The following is a 21,957-nucleotide window of genomic DNA, read 5'->3' on the forward strand; positions in this document are numbered from 1 at the left end:
GGGTAATGTAGTTCAGTCAAATACACTCCTACAGTGCTGATGGGTAATGTAGTTCAATCACACACCCCTACGGAAGGCGCTACGTTTATGCATGGACATTGAACTCGATATATTTTTTTTAATTCGACGTTAACTAATCTTTGTGAGGCTGCCTTATAGTGGATGCTAGCTTTGTCAAGTTGCTTCACTGTAGTATATTTGTGTATTTCATTAACCATTAGCTAGTTTTTATTGAAACTATCTCTTGAAGAACTAAGTTCTTAATAAGAAAGCATAGAGTGACTGGCTAGCTAGCTTAGCTTTCTTACTACCTGTGCGAGACATGCCACCTAAGAGAAGAGCACGAACGGCGCACAGACCCAGTAAGAAAAGTAATTATTACTTTAATATTAATAATTCAACTAGCTATGACTGTAACATTGCTGGGCACTGCAGGTAAAGCCCCCGAAACGTCTTCTGATGGTGGTGTGGCTCGAGATGTCACCCGCAAAAGAAAGAGAGGAGAAGTCGAGGATCAGAACAACACTGGTGACCGTTCATCAGGAGCAACCATATACAGTCACTGGCTAATGAAGTCCGAGCCCGAGAGTCGGACTGAGAACGGGGTAGATGTGAAGGTAAACGAGGCGCTGGGCCTAGCTGGTGTCCACCTCCATCATCATCAAGTGACACGTTTGCAGAAAGTATTGTTCACACAATTGTCTCTGAATGCTGCAGTTTGGCATCGAAGACCTCAAAGCTCTTCCCAATCAAACTGGGTGCTGGGATGGAGTGAGAAACTACCAGGTAAATAACCGAAAAAGTATGCATCTGTTTTGTAAAATCCATGAGCAGCTGAAAGCACAAGCCTCAGAGATAATGAATCCAGATTTCTCCATCAGCAGTGCACTGTGGTAAACATTGTTGTTGTTTATGGTTGTTGTGCTTAAATTAATCTGATTTAATTTGACTTCAGGCACGTAACTTCCTGAGGGAGATGAAGGTGGCGCACCAGGCTTTCTTCTACCATAGTAACTGTAAAACTCCTGGCATAGCTGGACTAATAAAGGTGAACAGGCTTCTCTAGTGAAGATTACAAACCAGCATTGTTCCCTCCTTTTGAAGAAGCCAACTGTGTAACCAATGTTCCAGATTGTGAAGGAGGCCTATGTTGACCATACACAGTTTGACAAGAAAGATGCGCATTACGATCCATCCAGCAAACCAGAAAACCCTAAGTGGAGCATGGTAGGTACAAAAAACCCCAACCCAAATGGGATGTCAGTCGAAATAACTCTTATGACACAGCTGAACTGTTTTGCAGTTGGAATGAGGATTCTCTGGATTCTTCCTGTCAACTGACATTTGTGCATAGGTGGATGTCAAGTTTGAGAGGATGACTAGGCGTTTTATTCCACTGTCCGAGCTGAAGAAATATCATTTGAAGCACAAGAACACAGGCGGCCCCCTCAGGAACATGGCCCTGTTCACCAGGTCCAGGCTGTCAGTGCAGCCCTTAACTCCTGGTCAGTCACACACACACCACCTGGGCCTTCACGCTTCATTCTTCAGTTGGTACACACTTATATCTGTCAAACACTTCAGTAAAATTTAAAGGTAATTTTTAAAATAACAGTGTTGTAGAAAAGGCAAGGTTGCTTTAAAATAAATGTAACTTTATTTCATATGTCAAATCAATATAGATTCTTCAGAAATGTTTTGAGAGAATTCCCATTTTTAATGTGAGTGAGGCTGGCATCTTTTGTTGTTCTTAGAGGAATTCGACTTTGTCTTGAGTTTGGAAGACACAGACCCGATATGACAAGGACAACGTCTGGGGAAAGATCTTTAGGAAAATGTCACAAGTTTCTGCAAGATTGCTGCTCTTTACGCAGCTGCCCAAACACTTAACTACATCTCCCTGTGTTCTGTTACCACATGTGTCACTACTAAATTATGTTAACACATCAGACTTAATGTTATGTGAAAAATACTGTACATAAACATTTTTGGAAATAAAAATATTAAATGCCAGTAAACTTCCAAGAACTGCAACTGATCAATTTCATTGACCCCAAAAGTAGCAAAGTTTATTTATAATCTGGCTCATTAAACTTTCATTGTGCAAAAGTATATTCCAAAACAACAGCGAGAAGGCCCTCTCTACCTGAGTATGGTTAAAAAGGCAACACATGGAAAGGTCTTAGACCCATTAGAAAACTGACTTTTTGATTATGCAGCATATCATTAAACTATTTTAGAGATTGCCTAGCGAGCTTGTGAACTTTAATCAAATACATATTATCTTAAAGACAGAGATGAACGTTTGCGATTAGAGCACAAATATATTTCAGAACAACTGCCACAGCTGTTCATGGTGATAATGGCTCCCTTTCAGTAAGTGGATGATCAATTTCTGTGATGTCTTTCCTTTCTAAATTCAAAGGTGTGGAATAATACTGTGCAGACATCTACTTCATAGGTAAATGAACTGAAATATTCCCTTGACACCAATGCAAAGCACCAATCTCCCAGTGTTTATCTAAGGCTCATTTATCGATACAAACACTACATTAAAAAATTATTGTAGTGATTTGATCATAAAGATAGGAATGATTCAGTAAATACACTATGTGAAAATATAATGTTTTGCAAATGCATATATAATGTTAGATTAAAATAATATATTTCAAAAAGGAAGTAGTTTAGCCATGCAGGTTTGAAAGAAGCCTCAGAAGTGGACAGGCCCTTGTGGCGTGTGCATGTGGAAGAGCTGAACAACTGGATGGTCCGTTTGCGGTGGAGTTCCTTCTCCATCTCTCCAAACGTGTTCAATTTATTTCCGATCCCTCAGCAGCTTGGACACGCTGTATAAAAGGGGGACCGTTTCACTGGAGGGTAGAGCTGCCCTTCGCCTGCGGCTCAGTGTTCTCAGGAGCTGTCCTCCTTGGCTGAGCTGTTGGCAGCACGTGATCCCTCGAACCTCTGCGCGGCTATGGTGGCCTGCTGTGACATGCTCCTCTTCACAATGTCCCCTTTTCGCCAGAGCGTGATTTCCTTCAGTGGTTCAGCAAAGGAACAAATGTACATGCCACGAAATCAGTAAGACTGTGAGACCTCCCCCCATGTAAAACTATGTGAGATGTCAACTGTATTAAAGGAACTACACCTGCTGTTTGAAGTAGCGCCTCTCCTCCTCATCTATGAGGACTAGGTTCAGGTAATATCGCACAGAGAACTTCTTATTGATGTCCTTCATGGTGGGGGCCAGTTCATAGCCAGCAAGAAATAATCGGATAGGGATTGATTCACCTAATAGAAATTCACAGGCAATACAAGAAAAATGCCATTAATAAAACATCATAGTTGTTCAAAGCCCAATGGGAACAAAAAGGTATATTGAACTATGATTGTAGGTGATATTAAATATTAGGCTACAGCTACATGGCTTTACCTCTCACTGGTGCCCCATCCATGATCTCGTACTTTGCAATGGTGTCGTTTTCATGGTACACGCTCGGCCCACTGCCCGTTGTCTCTCGTTTTATTATATCAATTTCCATGTGCTTTATTTTTATCCTCACGAGAAGGAAATAGATCTTCCCCACAATTACATCCTTTAAGTGATATCTAAGTGAAACAAATAAAAGGTTGAATTGTACATGATTTGTACTGAGAAATATTACTTCAGAATTTCAGCAGTAATAAGTTGCTTAAGTGTCAATAACCACCTCTAACCATAAATGTATTAGATTAGTTTATCATAATATAGTGGGAGCTGCGATAGCCTCTGTGAAACAATATGGTAAGTTCAGCACTTACTTGGATTTGTTGTACTCAAACTCAATATGGAGACAATCTTCAATTCCCACCTCCATCTTTAATGAGGAGTTTAACTCTGGGTATGTGCAAAGGGTGTGCACAACAATCTCATTTTCCTTGGTGATGTCATTGAGTCTCCGGCCTAAGGTTGCCCTAAGGAAGTACCTACAGCCATCGAGAGACGCAAATAAACTGTGCCGGTAATGAGGAGAACTGTGTCTTCATGGTGGAAGTTCAGATGTGTATTTGGCATATGACCACAGGCTGCAGTCAGATTTATCTCTAGTTTATATACACTGAGCAACTGCTTTATTTATTAAAAACACTGACCTGTGCTCATAGCCTACTTTATTTGGGAGAACTAAGCTTTCATTTGTTCCCATACACACACTTTGTGTGTGAACAATTACAGACTGTAGACCATTGCCCATGTCATGCCATGCACAATTTGTTAACCACCCTCTACCCCATTCATAAACAGCCATTTTCTGATCACAGGGCTGCTACCGCCTGGATATTTTTGGCTAACAGACACAACACAGTTGTGATAGCAGCACAGCTGTGGGCACTGTGGTGGTCCAAATGCACAAATCAGACCAGTTTTCACACACATCAGCGGCGCTGATAGGCTGACAGGGAATCGCAACAAAAACATCAAGCTGTCAGCGGCAGTCCTGTGATCAGTAAATTACCTTTGATGACGGGAAAGGTGACGTCCAACAAAAATGCATACGGGCACAGTTGGGCCAAAAACAGTGTGTGTGTGCGCGCGTGCACACCGTGGTCTTTACCTTAGCTTCACGTTCTGCCCGGTGTAAGACTCGTACGGCTTTTCCACGTGCGCGAATTCGAAGTCAAACGTCTGGGAGCAGGAAAGCTCGCCAGCGTGCGCGAGGTCCTTCACCAGGGACACGAACTCGTGGCGGTTCCCTCGGTCGTAGTAGAGCTCTGCACACAGACGCCACGCGGGCAGCGGGCAGCGGTCAGCGGTCAGCAGCCTCGCCGCGTGCGTGGACAGCCTGCGCAAGTCTGCACTTACCGATCTGACCCACGAACTCCAGTTTGATCCCGTAGTGTTCAAGTCTCTTCCCCGGAGTTTTGAGCGTGACGGTAACCTTCCCACTCACCGTTTCGCCATCATAGAAAACAAGATATTTGTCCTTTTTGCCGTCCTCCGTCTTATGCTCCGCCGTCCTCCTCGTTTCGGCGTCACTTATAACGATGTCGAGTTCTGCACTTTGTCCAAAGCCGAAGAAGCTCATCGCTGTGTCTTAGCAGAGACGTGAAACACTCGCAGGTTAGCTAGCAGGACAGACCAGTTGAGGGTGTTGATCCAAATAATAAAAATACTGAAATATACTAGAAAAAGTAATGAAATCTCTTATATCAAAAAGACTTATTTAATATACTAGTCTTGTCTGCACGTGTAGGTGTGGCCAGACCGTAAGTTAGGCAAAACTACAGCTACTTAGCTACACCAGCAACTTACCTAATGAAAGATCGATTAGATCCTGTGCGTACGTATTTCCAAATCTTTAAAACTTATTCTCATATCAGTAGAGTTTTCTCAGTATAAAACGCTGGGTATTTTTATATATACAGTTCAAGAAATATGTCCGATTCAGTGTCTCGTTAGCTATTAACAGTAGTCTTACAAGTGTAACTAACACCTTCAACACACTTCCGGGAATAATGGCCTTTTTGCTTTTTCTTTTTAGCAAAACAAAAGTACCACTTAATTTTATAATAAAAGTGCAACAAACAGACCAGTGTGTATTGTATGTTAATTTTGGAGGCATTGGTGTGTTCTATTACAAGTATGTCTTTATTATTAAAATGAAAAGGTAAAAAGAATTAAACCTTTAACAGTATACAGAAATTGTCCTTTAGACTGTACCTGAGAAATATTAGAATACAGACTTTATAGAGACTGAATACATATGAATTTTACAATGTTTTAATATTACAATTTTCCCCCAACAGTACATAAAACAACACACTGTGGATAACAGAAAAGTAACTAGACAACCGTTGAACTTGTGATTTTGTTTCATAAACGACACATATCCAACATTTTATTATATCTGGGAGATCAGGTATATCTTATGTCTTATGCTGCAATATTTAATATTTTTAATAGATTTTTAATTGAAAGAATCATTCTTGTAATTATAGATGGGTTTGTTAAATAATGCACCTTACTATGCCAAACAGGCAGATTAGACCACCAAAGCCAACTTTACCAACACCATCTAAGATTAGTACACAGTGGCTAAAAAGAGGGCGATATATATATTCTAAGTAATGCTCTGATAACACACACCAAATATTTTAGTATCAAACAGGCAGTTGTGGTGAGATTATATACTGTATATACATTTTTCAGTAAATAATTGTAAGCGTGTGTTAAGAGTAATTAATCTGTCACCATTCTGCATGCAAATTCAAGCTTATTCTCCACCTTGAACTCCAACACTGATTAAATCTGACATACCACAGCACAGTATTAAACTTTACATCACCATGAATTTACTTCAAGTTTTAGTAACGCGTTACGTCTAATTTGAGAAATTTCCACACTGCACTGTCTCCACCCTAGTCAAAATACTTTCCAGGGTGCATTTTTATGATATTTATACTAAAATGTGAGATTTGCTGCTTCATAGACAGTGGGACATGCCATGACTGAACAGTTTTTTATTTAATTCTAACTAAGACAACTTAAAAATATAACAGTCACCAATAGCTTCTTTGGAATAGAAAACCTAAGATTACAAATGTTACATTACAGTTGTTTGCAAAGTTGACTGACCTTAGTTAGCAAGGCCAGAATCCTGGGGAGAACTATGGTTTTGATGGGAAAAGCAGATCTGATAGCTAGTTAATTCAGTTAGAATTAACAAAGAAAGCACAAAAGAGTTACAATTGGAAATTCTGAACAGCAATATCAAAGTCTTTCTTATTATTTATTAGTCATGGCCCACAATCTTAACAGCAATTCCATTTGTGTTCTACAATGTAACCAGACACAGCCACAAACAGATTAAAACAATAACACAGGCAAAACATGGACAATATGTCCAACAATTAGAAGGTAGAGAAGGTCACTTAAACACAGAGAAAGCACTCTAAAAACTGTAAGTGCAAAATCTGTATCTATAGAATTATTTAAAAATCTGAAATAAACAAGAATCAATCATTTAGCAGAACCAAATCTGTAGACTTAACAAAGACTTTTGACTGAACTTCAGGCTAAACAGTGTTTAACTATTTTACATTACAGTCTAAACAACTAGCACTAAACACCAACACATAACATCTCATAACCTCCATAATATCAAAAGCGAGTCACCTAAAACAGTCACAGCATGGCACTGTACACATCTGCATTGTATGTTCACACTGACTAGATTCACAGAGTCAGACATTTTGTGTCTGAACACAATACAGTATTTAGCTCAGTAATTAACTGAATTTTGCTCAGCCACGCTTTGACATCTTAGCCAATTTTACATGGCAAGCAGAATTTAAGTTTCACAGTAAAAGAAAGAAGCACCATCTGTGTTTTGATGTACTGTTGTACTAGCTCTCAATGTGCATGCTCTCCGTGCGTTCCACAACTGTGCCTTCATCACATCACTCTTCTTCAACCTGCTTCTGCCTCTAGGCATCGAGGTCTGTGACTTAAACATGAAATTTCTTTTTCACATTCTTTCTGAGCTGCATATGTTTAATATCTACAGATATGAGTGTCATTCCTCTTCATGAAACAGTCTTCTTTGATTGTGGAGTGCTGAAGAAGTCTGGATGATACTTTTATGATTTTCAAAAAAATACATTAAATAATGGTAATAAGGAGTAAAACTTCCCCAAACTGTGTGTTTTAGAGATAACTTTGGCAAGCTAGGATGCTGATGTTTATGCACCTCTGAATAGAATGCAATATGTGATAGCTCAAACATGTACGTCAGCACTCACAAGGGTTAAACTCGTGTCTCTGTTGGCTTCCATTTTGCTTTGTGGTTATATGACAAATGAGGACTTGTGGCGAAAATGCCCCTGAAAGGAAAGAGAAAAATAAACACAAACATTTATTGCTAAGTTAAAACAGATTTACATAAGTCAACCATTACAAAAGTAAATGATTTTTGATGCAAACAAAACAAACAAACAAAATTTTTATAAATAAACCTAACAAAAAAAAACAAAACAATCAAAGCCAGATTAAGTATCTCTAACAAAGTCTCACCTCATCTGCACTCACGTATTCCATTCCATTGCTGTGCTGAGGGACTTTATAGCTGAAACAAAGAGTGTGGTGTTATAGGCACTGATCATTACCTCCAACACTGCATCATTTGACAGACTTCACAGTGGTCGAGTGGTACGGTGCAGACCTTTGGAACACATTATGTTTATTTCTTCTTACAACCTTTACTCACTCGCTCTCGCCGTGGTCCTTGCAGGAACAATAGCCTTGTTTCTGAATACGACAGAGCCCCACTGTTACAAAGACAAGTGCAGTCACTCCAGCCAAAACCTTGAAGAAAATCCCCATAATATCAAGATCATCTGTAGAGGCAAGAGGAAAAGCAAAGAAACTGAGCTGGAAAAAAAAAGGCTCAACTTTCAGTGTATTTCATTGTCTTAAATTAGGCATAGTAGGTAGAAACGAGTAACATGTAAGTCTTAAATCATGACCCAGAAATCGCTAGCCAAGTCTGAAGCCAAAAGTCATAAACAATTCAGAATGTATTTTGCACCTAATTGATTAACATTTCAAGATATGGAAATAATTACATCAGCTCAAACCAGAGTGTGTGTTTTCTTATGACCACGATGACAGTAAAAGTAACTATCTAGATTGGATATATCAGTTAGCTATATTAAATATAGTTAATTTTATAGCAGTTTTGGTATGGCTAGGCCTCCACCAAATTTATTTACACGAATTGTCACTATAGTGAATGTGTGCAGAGAGTCCTGACTGCAGCCAGAGTCTTCTGCTTTTGGCTTGTGTGGTAATCTAACACTAACCATACACTAGACTTTGAAAAGGATCTGTGAATGAAAATGAATGGGGGTGAATGGAGGCTAAAAACAAACAAAAAAGAAAATCACTAAAGGTTCTTAATGTAATTTCGGAATGTAGAAATACTTGTATTACACTAAATAAATGATAAATGTATTACACTAAAAATAGCAAAGAAAACGTACCTGTATGTTTCCTTTTTTTCTACAGCAAACACTAGTATTTCTGCTACTGAATGCTAATGGCCTGGAGCAGCAAAAATGTCCTGCTGGTCAAAGCCCATTTACTGTAGAGACAAAGGAAATCTACCGGCTCTGGTGCCACATGCACCCTGGAAATAATGGGTACTGGCAAAACAAAGTCTCATTTTATAAGACATCTTAAACACACACACCGAAAGTTGGTGTGGACAGAAATCATGCTAGCTAGCTAGTTAACCGGTAGTTTGGATAAAAAGTAAGCCAGGTACTTAAATGTTCTTGAGCCCCCCAAATAAGCATTGCACTAGGGGTTAAACTGTGGGAGTGGTAGCTCAGTGGTTAAGGTAGTTGACCTGAAATTGGAAGGTTGCTGGTTCAAGCCCTACCATTGCCAAGTTTGCACTGTTGGACCCTGGAGCAAGACCCTTAACCCTCAATTACTCAACCTGTATTCTGTCATAATTGTAAGTTACTTTCATCCAAAGTGTCAGATAAATGTAAAATCATCAATAGGTATCATTCATTCTATCTTATTCAACTGTGCCATTGTGTCTCCAAATTCACAATATATGGAGCACTGGGACCTGGGAGAAGTGGAGAAGTGCTGAAGCCTGAAACAGTTTGGGCAGCTCTGACCCACTACTGATCTCCACTGGTGTGCCAACATCTCAATGTAATGTTTCTTAAAAAGCAAACAGTGACTTTTGGATTAAACAATGCAGCATTTAGAGCAGGTTTTAATGGATGTTTTTGTTTTTTTTTTTCATTTTTGCATTTCTTACCCCACCCCCCCTTCATATATTACGTCTCTTACATCCCTGCTTACTGCCATTTTCTTGTTAGCTAATGTTAGTTTGCAGACCAGTCTAAATGGAATATCAGGTCTCATGGCACTGTTCCCTCATACATTTTTGTTGTTCATGTGACTCGAGACTTGAATCAGATTCTTATCCAGAGACTCGAGACTTCACTCAGACTCTTATCCAGAAACTCGAGACTTGACTCAGACTCTTATCCAGAGACTCGAGACTTGATTCGGACCTGCATCCCAGGGACTCAGGACTTGATTCAAACTGGTACAAAGTGACTCGTAAGTATCTGTGGTGCTAGACATTGCTGTTAGTCAAGTCGTAAATCTTTTTTTGATTTTGTCAAATCAGATCTGTGACTCAGGTTTGAAGTTTTTATTTGCATCCACACCTCTAGACAGCAGTAATACATGTGAATATGTAAATTGTATGTGATTTATTGCTATTGATCATATGAGCTGGTTTAAACTATATAGCATGCTGAGAAACTCTGACTTACAGACTTCCATGAGCTGTGGTGTGCATTTGGTGGACCCTGCCTCATTTCTGGCCTGGCAGTAGTACTCCCCCGCATCCTCTTTCTTCACTATCCTAAATTTCTGTGAAAGAAAAGACAAGATGTATACACTACACTATAAATGATAATAAATGAGAGTATAAAGTGTATTTATAGAGGAAAACAGATTCTTCCAATTCATTGGAGCATTTCTTTTATTAATGCTAATACTAAGAATTTTAATTTATAGAACACCTTTCTCATACCCAAGGTGGTTATACAAGTCTAATACACAGACACACACACACAGCCGTTATCATCGTAAAAACATTAGTTTCTGTAAGTCTATCAAATGGAGTGAGAAGAAGAGTGAAAATGTTAGAAAAAGCAAAAGATTTTGACATTTGAAGACAAAAAGAACAAAAAGTAATTGTGGCAAAGAGTTCCATCGTTTAGGGGGCCTTGACACTACGTTACGTCGTTGGGTCGTGCACAACCAAAGCCTTACCAGTGAGCCGGTCTCTGTGTTCATGATGTATGAGGAGTTGTAGAAGCGGGTGCTGGTCTTAGGGTCCTCTGGCAGTTCCTCGCTGTTGCGGTACCACTGGTAGTGGGCTGGGGGGAAGGCCTGGCTCTCAGCACAGCGCAGCTCTGCTGTGGAGCCCACAGTGACAGACTCTGGCACACTGCACCTCGGGGCCACCGGCTTCACTGTGTATGCCAACAGCAGACAGAGCGTTCATTTGCTAGTGGCCGAGAGCACTGCGCACACCGTCGTTACGGAGCTTTTTATACACAAACAGCAAGTACATGGAAGTACCTCTTACAGCCAAGCTGATGAGTATCTCGTCGAAGGGCTTTTGGTCGTCGATGGCGGCAACCTCACAGCGATAGAGGGCGCTGTCTGATCGACTGGCATTCTGGATCAGCAGGTTAGCAGGTTCTCGCAGTACGGCCCTATGCTCCAAGTCACCTAGTAGAAGAAACATGTATTAGTCTGTAGGACCAGTGCCGTGATCTTTACAAACCGTATGGTTTAAGAGATCTCTTTTCTAAATTGCTTAGCTTAACTTGCAATAATATTAAAGGAGATATATTTTCTCTTCTTTCACAACACAGCTCTTTGTAAGACATCTGTTAACAGAAGAAAAAAAACTAATTCGGATCTTCTACAGTGCTTTTAGACTGTGAAGATGAACACTGTTCTCATTGGTCGTCTCAGTGAGGGACACTTTGCTGTAATACACACAGAAGCGTACTGAATCTATGGCCTGCAGAGTGAGAGGTGAGTACATCTGCTCCATGTGACATCACACTGAGCAACAGATTGTAACAGCTTGTAGAATCTCATTCTCTCCATAAAAAAGGAAATACGTTGTGATTTCTTGGCTTGTAGGTACAATAAGTCACACAGGAGTGGACTGGCAATGAAAATGTGCTTTTGCTTTCTATATCTCCTTTAATTTAAAATATCAAGATCTGAATGTTAGTAGTTACCTGATATTTTGCTTTGAAAATATACATAACTGGGAACCCCATTTTTAATTTTCTTCCATTCAATCCTGGGATTGTTTGTAGATATGGATTCTATCAAGCAGGTCAGTTCAATTGCTTTAAACAAAACAAAACAAAATAAAAGGTTTTGTTAATTGTTTCACTTAGGGATAAATCGAGTGCTTTGATAAACAGTATAAGGCTGAATAAAACTAGATAAAACTCTTCAACTTACGCTCAAATTCATTTGCCCACACATCTTTGTTTGTAGTTCTGAGTATTACAGCAAATGCTGTAATGTAGCCTGGGGAAAAGAGAACTCAGATAAGCCAAACATCTGAGGTAGGAGTACCATCAGGGGCATGCTAAAGAGAAAACTTGCTCTCCACATGATCTGCAGAGAGCCAAGCAATTAGCTCATTGTATATAGAGGTATTGCCTGCTGAGCAACCATAACCTTTGCTCAGCACAGGTGTTAGCTTGCTGTTGGGTTAATCTCTGGGTTAAAACTGGACACTATCATCTTGACAGCTGTGATCTAATAGGAAACTTTAAAGACAGAAAACATTAAAAATTATTAAACATGTTTGTATGATGCAGAACTAGAGTGATGTATTAAACATTCAACACATTTTCAATGTTACAAATGTAATGAAAATATGATATAAACACTCAAAAAACAACCCAATTGTCTCATTTCTACAGGTTGAGGTCCTAATATTCCAATGAGCATGCTTGATTGACAGCTCATTATCACATGATTCATAGTCCGCTACACTACTCATGCAAAACTGGATGTAATAGTGCAAAGAGAGAAAATAAAAGTAATACATGCCAATGCCATGATGCCTATTTTCATACACTAATAATTCTGATTCTGATTCTTCACAATGAAATCTTGGTGTCTGATCTCTAAAATCTAATTTAGATTTGCACAGGAACTCTTACTCCAAGCATGCAGGATACTGATCCATGTGTACAAACATCACAACTGATGTTTTAGTTTAAAACCATGTTTATGCATGCTCCCTTACAAATACCATCCAAACATTGCACATTATACTGTTCATTTGGCTGAGGTTTTTGCTTGCTAGATAGCTTTTGCTTGTTAAGTAGGTTGCTCAGGCTGGAAAAGGCTAAGAAAGCAGGATTGTGGGAGGGGACAGGGTGTGTGGGAACGAATAGTGTGTGGGAAGGGACAGAGTGTGTGGAAGGGGACAGGGTGTGTGGGAGGGGCAGAGTGTCTGGGAGTGGATAGAGTGTGGGAGGGACAGGGTATGTGGGAGAGAGTAGAATGAGTGGGAAGGGACAGGGTGTGTGGGAGGGGACAGGGTGTGTGGGAGCAGATAGAGTGTGGGAGGGGCAGAGTGTGCGAGGGGCAGAGTGTGTGGGAGGGGACAGAGCATGAGAGGGTAGAGTGAGTGGGAGGGGACAGGATGTGTGGGAGGGGACAGGGTGTGTGGGAGAGGATAGAGTGTGAAAGGGGGCAGAGTGTGGGGGTGCAGATTGTGTGGGAAGGGACAGAGCATGAGAGGGGCAGAGTGTGTGTGGGGGGGGTATTAGCTTTTTGAATGCTGAGTGTAAAGTTTCACAAAACACGCAACTTGATCTTTGCGTGCATAAGTGTTCATAGGACATACTTTGTATACGTACACTGTGTGCCTAGAAGAGCCATCCTAACCTAATTAGTAAGAAAACACAGAACTAGGTTCTCTGAGGCTTTGCAAGGGATGCTTTACAATTGAAATATATGGATGACAGTCATCAAATCAAGCTGCATTCCAGTGCTGATATCACATTGCAGTACTGATCTGACAGTACTGAAAATGACACTGTAACAGTGTACATCATGAATACAACATGGTTTCCATCCAGAAGTTCTTCTTTCAATTCATAGACTGCTTACTGGAAAACCAGATTTGTGGTATTCCTCTCAAACCCACGTGGTTGTTCTTCCTCGTTATACACCTCTGAGGCAATGTTAACAATGCGGACAGATTTAGTGCAGCTTCAGCGGAACCTGAGATTCTTAGCCAGCAACCTTAAAAATGGATCACAGAGCAGACTGCCATGAGCTATTTGTAGCACCATGGGCAACCCATACTGCATACACTGATTCTGATCAGTGGATCTGCTTTCCATTCACACTGAGACTGTGGGCTTACAGCATATAAGCACTGTGAAACAAACTTAGGTTTCTAAATAACACAGAGATAAAGAGTGGTGAAATTATTAATATGTATCTTTCAATGTTTTACAGAATATTCCTATTTTTAAAAAGCACCTAATTTACATAAAAAGGGTAATTTTTGGCTGATTTTCAAAAATTGGTGCCGAACGTTTATGGAGAAAACAAGAGAATTAATGCTCCAGTGTTTTATTAGAAGAAATTTGGCTCACTTATAATAAAGAACGACAGCCTGCTAACTGAGGGAGGGAAAGGGGAAAATGTTTTAACTGCGTAATGCTACACGGAAGCCCAAGTCTTAGCCTTGGTTTGGATACCGTGTATTTAGTGTTTACAGCCTTCTAAGCCTGTGAAGTCATGCAGTGTTTTCATTCTTCCAAAAACTAACATTCCATTAAGAGACAAACCATGGGAAACTGTAACAAGCAGTAATATTATCACAGCTGGGACCGATGGGACGTCAGGGTCTCAGCTGACATTTCCCAGACTTCCCCATAAAGGGTTTGGGCTATTTTTATTTTGCTGTTGACATCTTTGGTATTCAGTATTCTTACAGACTCACGGACTTAACATGCAGGTTCCCCAGATGTCCACAGGGCCAAAGGGCTGTCCAATTAAGCTGATGGACTAGGCCGTAAAGGAGGTATTACACACTTTTTACAAGCTTCCAGATAGCCCACTTAGGATGCAGGCTTCAGCAGACTATGTTAGTGGACAGACTCAAACATGGATATGATGCCAAACAAAAAAGGGCAGATAATCAGATTTTTAAAATGTAAATGTATCAAGCATACGTTCCATACGGTGTGCTGAACTGTAAATGTTTTAACCTGCATTAGGCCATAACATTTTATCCTTGTGAACAGGGCAGTGGTTAAGGTACTTGCCTTGTAATTGGAAGGTTGCTGGTTTAAGCCTCACCACTGCCAACTTGCTACTGTTAGGGCCCCTAAGCCCCTTAAACCTAAATTACTCAAGTTGTACTAAGTCATAACTGTAAGTCGCTTTGGATAAAAGTGTCAGCTAAATGTCATAAATGTAAACGGTTGGTCTGTGTCTGTAACCTTTAGTCCTGGAAGACAAGTGCCTGAGGTAGGACCAGGTGAAAACACTCACAGACTATATAACGTACACCAGGCTTAAGTTCGTCTGTGTTATCTAGCTGCCGGGGTCATTGGCGTCGACGTTGAGCAGAGGTCCGGTTCAAAAGTCTTTTAAACGGGACCATGTCCACTTCCACTGAGACTCTGGAGGTCACACAGGTGGCCACGTATAGGGGTTGAACACTAGGGTTAGGTTAAACACATGCGTCCCACGAAGTGGAGTCCTTTCGCGATTTGCACGTTTGTCTACAAAGTCATATTGGCGAAAAGGCGAATATTTCAACGAACGATCGCAACAGCTGAACATGGCTGCGTTTATTTTACGTTTCCATCGTTTATAACACTAATTAGCCATAAGAGCTCATTGGCTAGCTGAGTAAACATAACCTCAATTAACATTAACGGGACTTAAAGCGGAGATTTTTCGGCTTCGGGTTACACTTCTAAACGGCTTTGTCTGCAGTTGTTTTCGCTGGTTAAATGGAAACTGCGTCAGCTCACTTTCTGAGTAAATTCTGCCGCTGAAATTGACCAGTATGTTCACTAGTTCCCTTTCAACATCTTGCACAATGTTTCAGTTCCTCCAGGGCTGGAACAGGCCCATGAGATGGCATGCTGAAGACCCTGAAGCGCAGGGCTGGGCGCCAGTCCAGCTGGAGTCCTCCTTTCATGGTCTCTGCGCCTCGCACGTTTGATGTCAACATGCGACTTCAATACAGCGACATTAGTCGTGAGAGCGGTTCCACGAGCACGCAGTCCGGAGACTTAGATTCGGCACAACTTTTAAGTTTTCATTTATTCAATTCAGAGACATTTTACTTTACTAAATCGCGTCGAATCAGTATTTACGCAGGACTTGACTAAGAGTCTTGACTAACCTACGCTTTCCACAAGAGGTTCACTGAATGCACTTGAGACTCGGCCAACTCTGGAGCTGGAAACGCGCACAATTACAATTAGAAATAAAAAAAAAACCCGTGACAACATATGCAACACGGGCCATATGTAAAGTCGTTTTTCAGTATTTTAATAGCATATTTTGTTGTTAAATAAGATCCAACGGTGGATCGGTGTGTATTCCGCCTCTGTACTCTGTACAGTAGGTTAAACACCTTCTCTATCTCTACCTCTGTACTGTAGGTTAAACACCTTCTCCATCTCTGCCTCTGTACAGTAGGTTAAACACCTTCTCTATCTCTGCCTCTGTACAGTAGGTTAAACACCTTCTCTATCTCTGCCTCTGTACAGTAGGTTAAACACCTTCTCTATCTCTGCCTCTGTACAGTAGGTTAAACACCTTCTCTATCTCTACCTCTGTACTGTAGGTTAAACACCTTCTCCATCTCTGCCTCTGTACAGTAGGTTAAACACCTTCTCTATCTCTACCTCTGTACTGTAGGTTAAACACCTTCTCCATCTCTGCCTCTGTACAGTAGGTTAAACACCTTCTCTATCTCTGCCTCTGTACAGTAGGTTAAAAACCTTCTCTATCTCTACCTCTGTACTGTAGGTTAAACACCTTCTCCATCTCTGCCTCTGTACAGTAGGTTAAACACCTTCTCTATCTCTGGCTGATGTCCCACACATTTGACATTCAAGGCACATAAGGCGTCCTTCCACTAACAAGCGCTGAGACACCTACAGTCTTTTTAAACAGCATACACTCACATTTCCACTTCGCAGTTAAATATCATTGATCATGAAACAGTGCCACACTATAATCATACATGCTTCCCCCTTTAAACGGCTCATTTAAGATGTCTAGGTAGGGTTGTATATAGCGAGCGCATACCACAGTGATGTAGGCTGTGGGAACGACCAAGTACCAGTGTATTGCTGGCTAGGTGGTCACATTTCTGTCAGATTTTGTGGAGTGCAGCTCAAGCCTGCTCATGTAAATACAACATATACATAAAGTTGGCTGTGTATAAAACGTTGCTACTCGGGACGTGAGCACTACTGTGCATAGCTAACCTAACCTAGCTAGATAACGTTAGCCTGTGCGAAACCGCTAAGCGAGAATTCCGTAACACGCCTGCCAATAAATGTCCGTTACGGGTAAATAAGAAAATGCACTTACAGAGGGAGGAGAATAGCACAAACACAGCTGTCGGCCGTCCTATCGCCATTTTGGAGTGTTTACACGTAGACATTGAGCTAAGACGACAGAGCTTGAGAAGGAGAAGGACGCTACCGCCGCACAGTTTCCATAGCTACAAGGACACCAGCGCGGAAGAGACACGCAAGCCCACTTCCGGTAGGCGTTCTCGCAAAAAGGATTAGTATGAAAATTCAGATTCTTAAAAATTACGTCTATATTTAAACAAGAGTTTTATTTAGAAAAAAAAGATTATTAATGAAGTCTGTTAAAAGCTTGTTATGCAACATCTGTGCGCAAGAAATAATAGGCTGTTAGTACTGATCCCATAGTCTATAGTCTAACAGGATAAAGGCATTTTACTGTAATTGAAATGTTGATAGCCTGCACGGCCATGCATGAAAGAATATAAAATCCTAGATCCAAGCACCAGATGTCACTGTTTGATAGCAAAATGACACTTGGAAACCCTACATATTCTTTGATTAATAAACTAACGAGAGCGGCTTAAATATGTAGGACTACTGTAGTCTGCTCAGAAGGCTGAAGGTGTTCAGGTTGAAAAATTCACATTTCAGATTTCAACGCTTTCAGTCATATCAGTCAGTGCTTAACTGGGAGAAAGTTATTTCAGTTAACTGCTCAAACATACATCTAACAATTGGTCATTTACAAAACGTTACAACTTTGCTAAAAGCATAGAAAAACAAGATTATTAGAATTTGGTAAAACTGTACAGTGGAGTTTTAACAGAAAGGTGGGTGCTGTCATGGAGCCGAGATGTTCTACATAAAATACCAGAAGGGAGAAGTTTAAAAAGGTACCGTGCAGGGTTTGAACTTAAATGTGAATTTAAAGAATCTTAAATTCTTTAGTGGGATCGACTGATGTATATAGAGGCAACAGCTGGAAGTTCAGCTGGGAGTTCACAGCCTTCTCTAGCCAGATGAAATGGACTGAAAAAAGAGAAACATCTATTTTAGTTGATTAAATCAGACAATTAAGGACTTCTATGTTTCTTTGTTAGCTACTGATCATTAACTAATATTGTGCATTTTCAAAACATTGCTCCAAACTTGATCTGTTTGTCTTTGAAAATAAATTAATGCATTAGCCAATATTAATGTTTTCAAAACACAAAATCTGACATTATTAGTGTATAATAAGCTTGGGTGTAATTGTAAACTTTAGTATGTAGAATTATTAAACATTCTAAAATATAATGGGGCTAATGTTTTCTATTAATGGTATTCAAGTTTTTCACTTTCTATTGATTTCAACTTGTTTTCGGCATCACTTGGCTTTGTAGGACTGACATGGTGGGAACAGGTAGTTTGTTGTACACTGAATTACTCTGAATGAGTGTAGGGCATGTAATTCTGTGAACCACTACAATAAAAAAGAACCTGCACATAGGTTCTAATCAGCACGCCAGGACAAACATTCATATCACATATCAGTCAGCTCTGTGTAATGGGATCAGAAAAGGACTTCACTGTTGAATTAAAAGCATGATCTATGACTCGCATGTCATTTCAGCTGTCCAGAGTATGAAGTGGTTAAACTGTGTAAACTGTCGAACCCTCAAACCCTCTCCCCATTGGCTCTAATAAACGTACAGCTTCATATATATTGACTGTCAAAGCAAAGTGCACCAAATCACACTCCATTAGTCCCTTTTGCTGGTTTGATGGGACACAGAGTGGGGCCTGGTTGTGCTGACAGTGCTGCATGTCGTTTCAGCCCTAATACGTATTATATGAGTCAAAGAGCACATTAACATTCATCTTCTGTATGGTAATTGCTCTGTAGAAAGCATGATTGCTGACTTAAGAAAGTGAGAGGGAGTGCAAAGCAATGCAAAGGTGTAGTGTGCAGCTCAGGTACAGGGTCAGAGCGTGTGGTCCAAGCTGTAAGATTTACCACACATAAAGCATGTGCCTAAGAGGCTGTGTTCAGTGCAACTGGTGCTAGAGGTTCTCTCTACCTAAGAAACATTCCAGCTAATCAGGCATCATTAATGTGCGACAGAGACAAAGAGAGACAAAAACGTCACAGCTCTACCGCACTGGGAATGGACTATGACTGTATTAGTCTATGACTGTGACTAAACGTTAGCATTAGAAAAGATGGAAACATTGGAAGCATTCACATGTTGGCTTCATTCAGCTCTCGGGATTCTCCTCCTTTTCTAGGGCCTTTACTGGGATCCGCAGTAATGCAACGGGTCTTCACCGAAGAGTGACACCCGTAAAATGGAAGCCTGGGGTGAAACGCTCTTTAAGTCAGCAGATGGAGAGGCGTTTCCTGCTGGGGTCGTGGTCCCTCATCCCCCGTCTCTGTACGTGCAGCTTCATCTGTGCCCCTGAGATTTTCGTTTAATGCTCGTGGAGTGAACGAGGGGAAAATAATAGAAGTATGTCTGTGCGGGTGTCAGAAGGAGATGGATGCATGGCCAGTGCTAGCATTACAGAGGAGACAACCCCGATATTTGCCCCCGGTTTCTGCATTGGCATGTCCACATGCAAGCACCAGGGCAGCCTGCTCCGTCTGTGGCCAGCAAGGTCTCTTCAGGTTGCCCTAACAGAAAAGGGAGCGGAGCTGTCGAGAAAGACCTCAGTTTGAAAGCTTTTCTTCACATTCAGGACATTCAAAAAATATTTTGAGGATCTTAAGAGCCCAAATGGATTTAGAGGCAATTCTGACTGCTGCTGGATGGCATCTCTTCATGGGAGCACAATATCAACATGAAACCATAGCAACCATTTCTCAGATGCTTTGGCGGGCAAAAATAATTACTTGGAAAGGTGTGACACAAACCTGGATCACCAACAAAATGGTTTTATTCTACACACAAACAATCATGTGACAGTGGAGGTTACCATTAAGAAAAAATACAGGACTGATGCATAGCTCTGTTTACCAGGCCATGCGCATCTGTGGCACTGCTAAGAATCTAATCACAGCTCCTGGTGTCCAGGATTGTGCGCTCCGTTCTTCAAAGAGACCCGAGTCATGAGCACGGCTGGACAGTGTCATTAACACAGCTGGTTTATTATGAGATGCATCATTAGTGGAGAAAGTGGAATGTAGATGTAGTTATGGGTATTTGGGCTGTCCTATTCCAGTTCCTGTGAGGGCCATGCAGGGGACAGTGTGAACCAGGCACATATCGAGGTCCAGTAACAATCCCATAGAGATGGTGGAGTGTTTGTTTAATACTAGACCTAATGCTATTCTCACTCCTTGTGCCAAAGATTATCCCCCCAGCTGTAAATAATGTGGAGAAGATCAAAATGGTACCAGATTTAATTTGCCATACTATTAGTCTTATTCCAATATACCACTGATTTGGGAGGTAGTTAATACTTCACCACATGTTTCCTGGTGTGTTCGGTTGCCTGGTAACAGGGTATATTTTTCCTTAGCTCAACTACTTAAGGAGCTCTTTTAGAGTGCAGTAGTAACAGTTCACCTGTGAAATAAACTCTAAACTAAAATATGATATGTGTGATAATCTCAATATACATTATGCTATAATGCATTTCATTACAATAAAAAATATTAACACCAGCACAATTACACATTTCCTGTATTAATTACCTCTGCATTACTTGCTGAGTTCTTTTTTTGTAATACTGTACAGAGGGCTAATTTTTTTTAATTAATTGAAATACACACACAAGAGCTTAACAAGCAAAACAAAATAGCAAAAACCCCTGTTATTCTTAAAGTACAAAGCAAGTCAAAGATAGAAGCTTAAATATATGCAGAGAGAGAAATACAGTGATGGTGATATGGCATTTTAAATGTTGTTTGTGAGAGACATACTTATGGAGAATATGTGTTCTGTGTCTTTTTTTAATGTGATTCAGTTTGAAAGCTCAGACCCTCCTATCTGTCATAACTTCTAACATATCCCTTAACATATCCCTTAACATATCCCACAGTGAATTTGAGCTAAACTGTATGTTCAGTTATTAAGATATATCCATTAATGTATGTTCAGTTATTAAGGTATGGTCATTTCAGCAACTACATGAAAGTCATATAGTTATAAAGGCAAGGGATGTGACTATAGACTCACTGGCAGGTCCTTGCAGTGTAAATGAGTAATGCAAGTAAGCTATTCTAATGGTCTTTGACCACTCTATAATCTGCTGTATTGTTGGCATAATGACAACGAATGGCCAGTTGCAAATAGGGCTCCTCCTTATTGGAAGTACATTAGTCAGTATTTGAGCCCCTGAAAAGCTATTTGCCACCTGTTCAGTGGTCTGTGACATTGAAAGAGATGAGCTTGTGGGGGCTTGACATCTGTGCAGTTTTGCAGTGTGGCTCAGACCCTCTACAATTATTGATCGTTTGGTGATGGAAGTTACAAATACCTTCACAATTACGTTAAAGATATGACTTTTTTTTGGGGGGGGGGGGGGGTTAAGCTGGGACATAAGATAGCATTGGATTGCAAACGTATAGATAGTCTGATTCGTTGCTAAATTCTTTCTGTGTCAGAAGAACGCTAAGTAATTCTACACAGTCCTGAAGCGCTAATGTTTCAATCTCTGTCTTTCCACAGCACTGCTGCTCATTCACATGATATTAAAGTTTAAAGGAGCAATAAGTAATTTTTCCAATGATTCTTCTTCATGTTATGAAACAGTATTTGGACTGACACCTAGTGGCCTAGATGTTTCAAAGATTCTGTGCTAAATCTGTTTTAAACATGACCACCT

General features: G+C 40.5%; 3 protein-coding genes across 6 annotated transcripts; 1 reads left to right on the forward strand and 2 right to left on the reverse strand.

Annotated features, from left to right (window-relative positions):
* The first annotated feature begins 71 nt into the window (after positions 1-71).
* thyn1 (thymocyte nuclear protein 1) lies at positions 72-2,028 on the forward strand. Of its 2 annotated transcripts, none has more exons than XM_027022424.3 (7): positions 72-362; positions 436-617; positions 718-786; positions 956-1,048; positions 1,165-1,227; positions 1,355-1,505; positions 1,755-2,028. In XM_027022424.3, exons 1-7 carry the CDS (start codon positions 323-325, stop codon positions 1,799-1,801), a joined length of 645 nt encoding a protein of 214 aa, XP_026878225.1. In that variant the 5' UTR covers positions 72-322; the 3' UTR covers positions 1,802-2,028. The 2 variants fall into 2 exon arrangements, with proteins under 2 accessions (XP_026878225.1, XP_026878223.1); XM_027022422.3 differs by having other exon boundaries at positions 74-362; positions 1,132-1,227.
* Positions 2,008-5,484, reverse strand: vps26b (VPS26, retromer complex component B). Of its 2 annotated transcripts, none has more exons than XM_027022421.3 (7): positions 5,291-5,484; positions 4,841-5,071; positions 4,593-4,749; positions 3,802-3,966; positions 3,434-3,609; positions 3,149-3,291; positions 2,008-3,036 (listed from the first exon to the last, which is right to left on the reverse strand). In XM_027022421.3, the coding sequence occupies exons 2-7, from the start codon at positions 5,061-5,063 to the stop codon at positions 2,911-2,913; spliced, it is 990 nt and encodes a 329-aa protein (XP_026878222.1). In that variant the 5' UTR covers positions 5,064-5,071; positions 5,291-5,484; the 3' UTR covers positions 2,008-2,910. The 2 variants fall into 2 exon arrangements, with proteins under 2 accessions (XP_026878222.1, XP_026878221.1); XM_027022420.3 differs by having other exon boundaries at positions 4,841-5,103.
* A 258-nt stretch (positions 5,485-5,742) lies between these two features.
* jam3a (junctional adhesion molecule 3a) lies at positions 5,743-17,334 on the reverse strand. Of its 2 annotated transcripts, XM_027022426.3 has the most exons (10): positions 17,204-17,334; positions 12,068-12,136; positions 11,836-11,949; positions 11,159-11,311; positions 10,847-11,049; positions 10,342-10,441; positions 8,244-8,373; positions 8,051-8,102; positions 7,780-7,860; positions 5,743-7,484 (listed from the first exon to the last, which is right to left on the reverse strand). In XM_027022426.3, exons 1-9 carry the CDS (start codon positions 17,274-17,276, stop codon positions 7,825-7,827), a joined length of 930 nt encoding a protein of 309 aa, XP_026878227.2. In that variant the 5' UTR covers positions 17,277-17,334; the 3' UTR covers positions 5,743-7,484; positions 7,780-7,824. The 2 variants fall into 2 exon arrangements, with proteins under 2 accessions (XP_026878227.2, XP_026878226.2); XM_027022425.3 differs by having other exon boundaries at positions 5,743-7,860.
* Between the last annotated feature and the right edge of the window lie 4,623 nt (positions 17,335-21,957).

Source organism: Electrophorus electricus, chromosome 17 (assembly GCF_041902795.1).
Source record: "Electrophorus electricus isolate QZ-2024a chromosome 17, ASM4190279v1, whole genome shotgun sequence".
NCBI lineage: Eukaryota > Metazoa > Chordata > Actinopteri > Gymnotiformes > Gymnotidae > Electrophorus > Electrophorus electricus.

Coding starts and splice junctions, on each gene's coding strand:
- vps26b (XM_027022421.3), bottom strand. CDS start 5,063: ATGAGCTTCTTCGGCTTTGGACAAAGTGCAGAACTCGACATCGTTATA. Junction 4,750..4,840: donor GGAGTTCGTGGGTCAGATCG/GTAAGTGCAGAC, acceptor GTCTGTGTGCAG/AGCTCTACTACGACCGAGGG. Junction 3,967..4,592: donor GGGCAGAACGTGAAGCTAAG/GTAAAGACCACG, acceptor CGATGGCTGTAG/GTACTTCCTTAGGGCAACCT.
- thyn1 (XM_027022422.3), top strand. CDS start 323: ATGCCACCTAAGAGAAGAGCACGAACGGCGCACAGACCCA. Junction 1,049..1,131: donor GCATAGCTGGACTAATAAAG/GTGAACAGGCTT, acceptor CCAATGTTCCAG/ATTGTGAAGGAGGCCTATGT. Junction 1,506..1,754: donor AGTGCAGCCCTTAACTCCTG/GTCAGTCACACA, acceptor TGTTGTTCTTAG/AGGAATTCGACTTTGTCTTG.
- jam3a (XM_027022426.3), bottom strand. CDS start 17,276: ATGTCTACGTGTAAACACTCCAAAATGGCGATAGGACGGCCGACAGCT. Junction 11,312..11,835: donor TTTTCAAAGCAAAATATCAG/GTAACTACTAAC, acceptor TTCTTCTACTAG/GTGACTTGGAGCATAGGGCC. Junction 8,374..10,341: donor ACCACAGCTCATGGAAGTCT/GTAAGTCAGAGT, acceptor TTGCCTCTACAG/ATGATCTTGATATTATGGGG.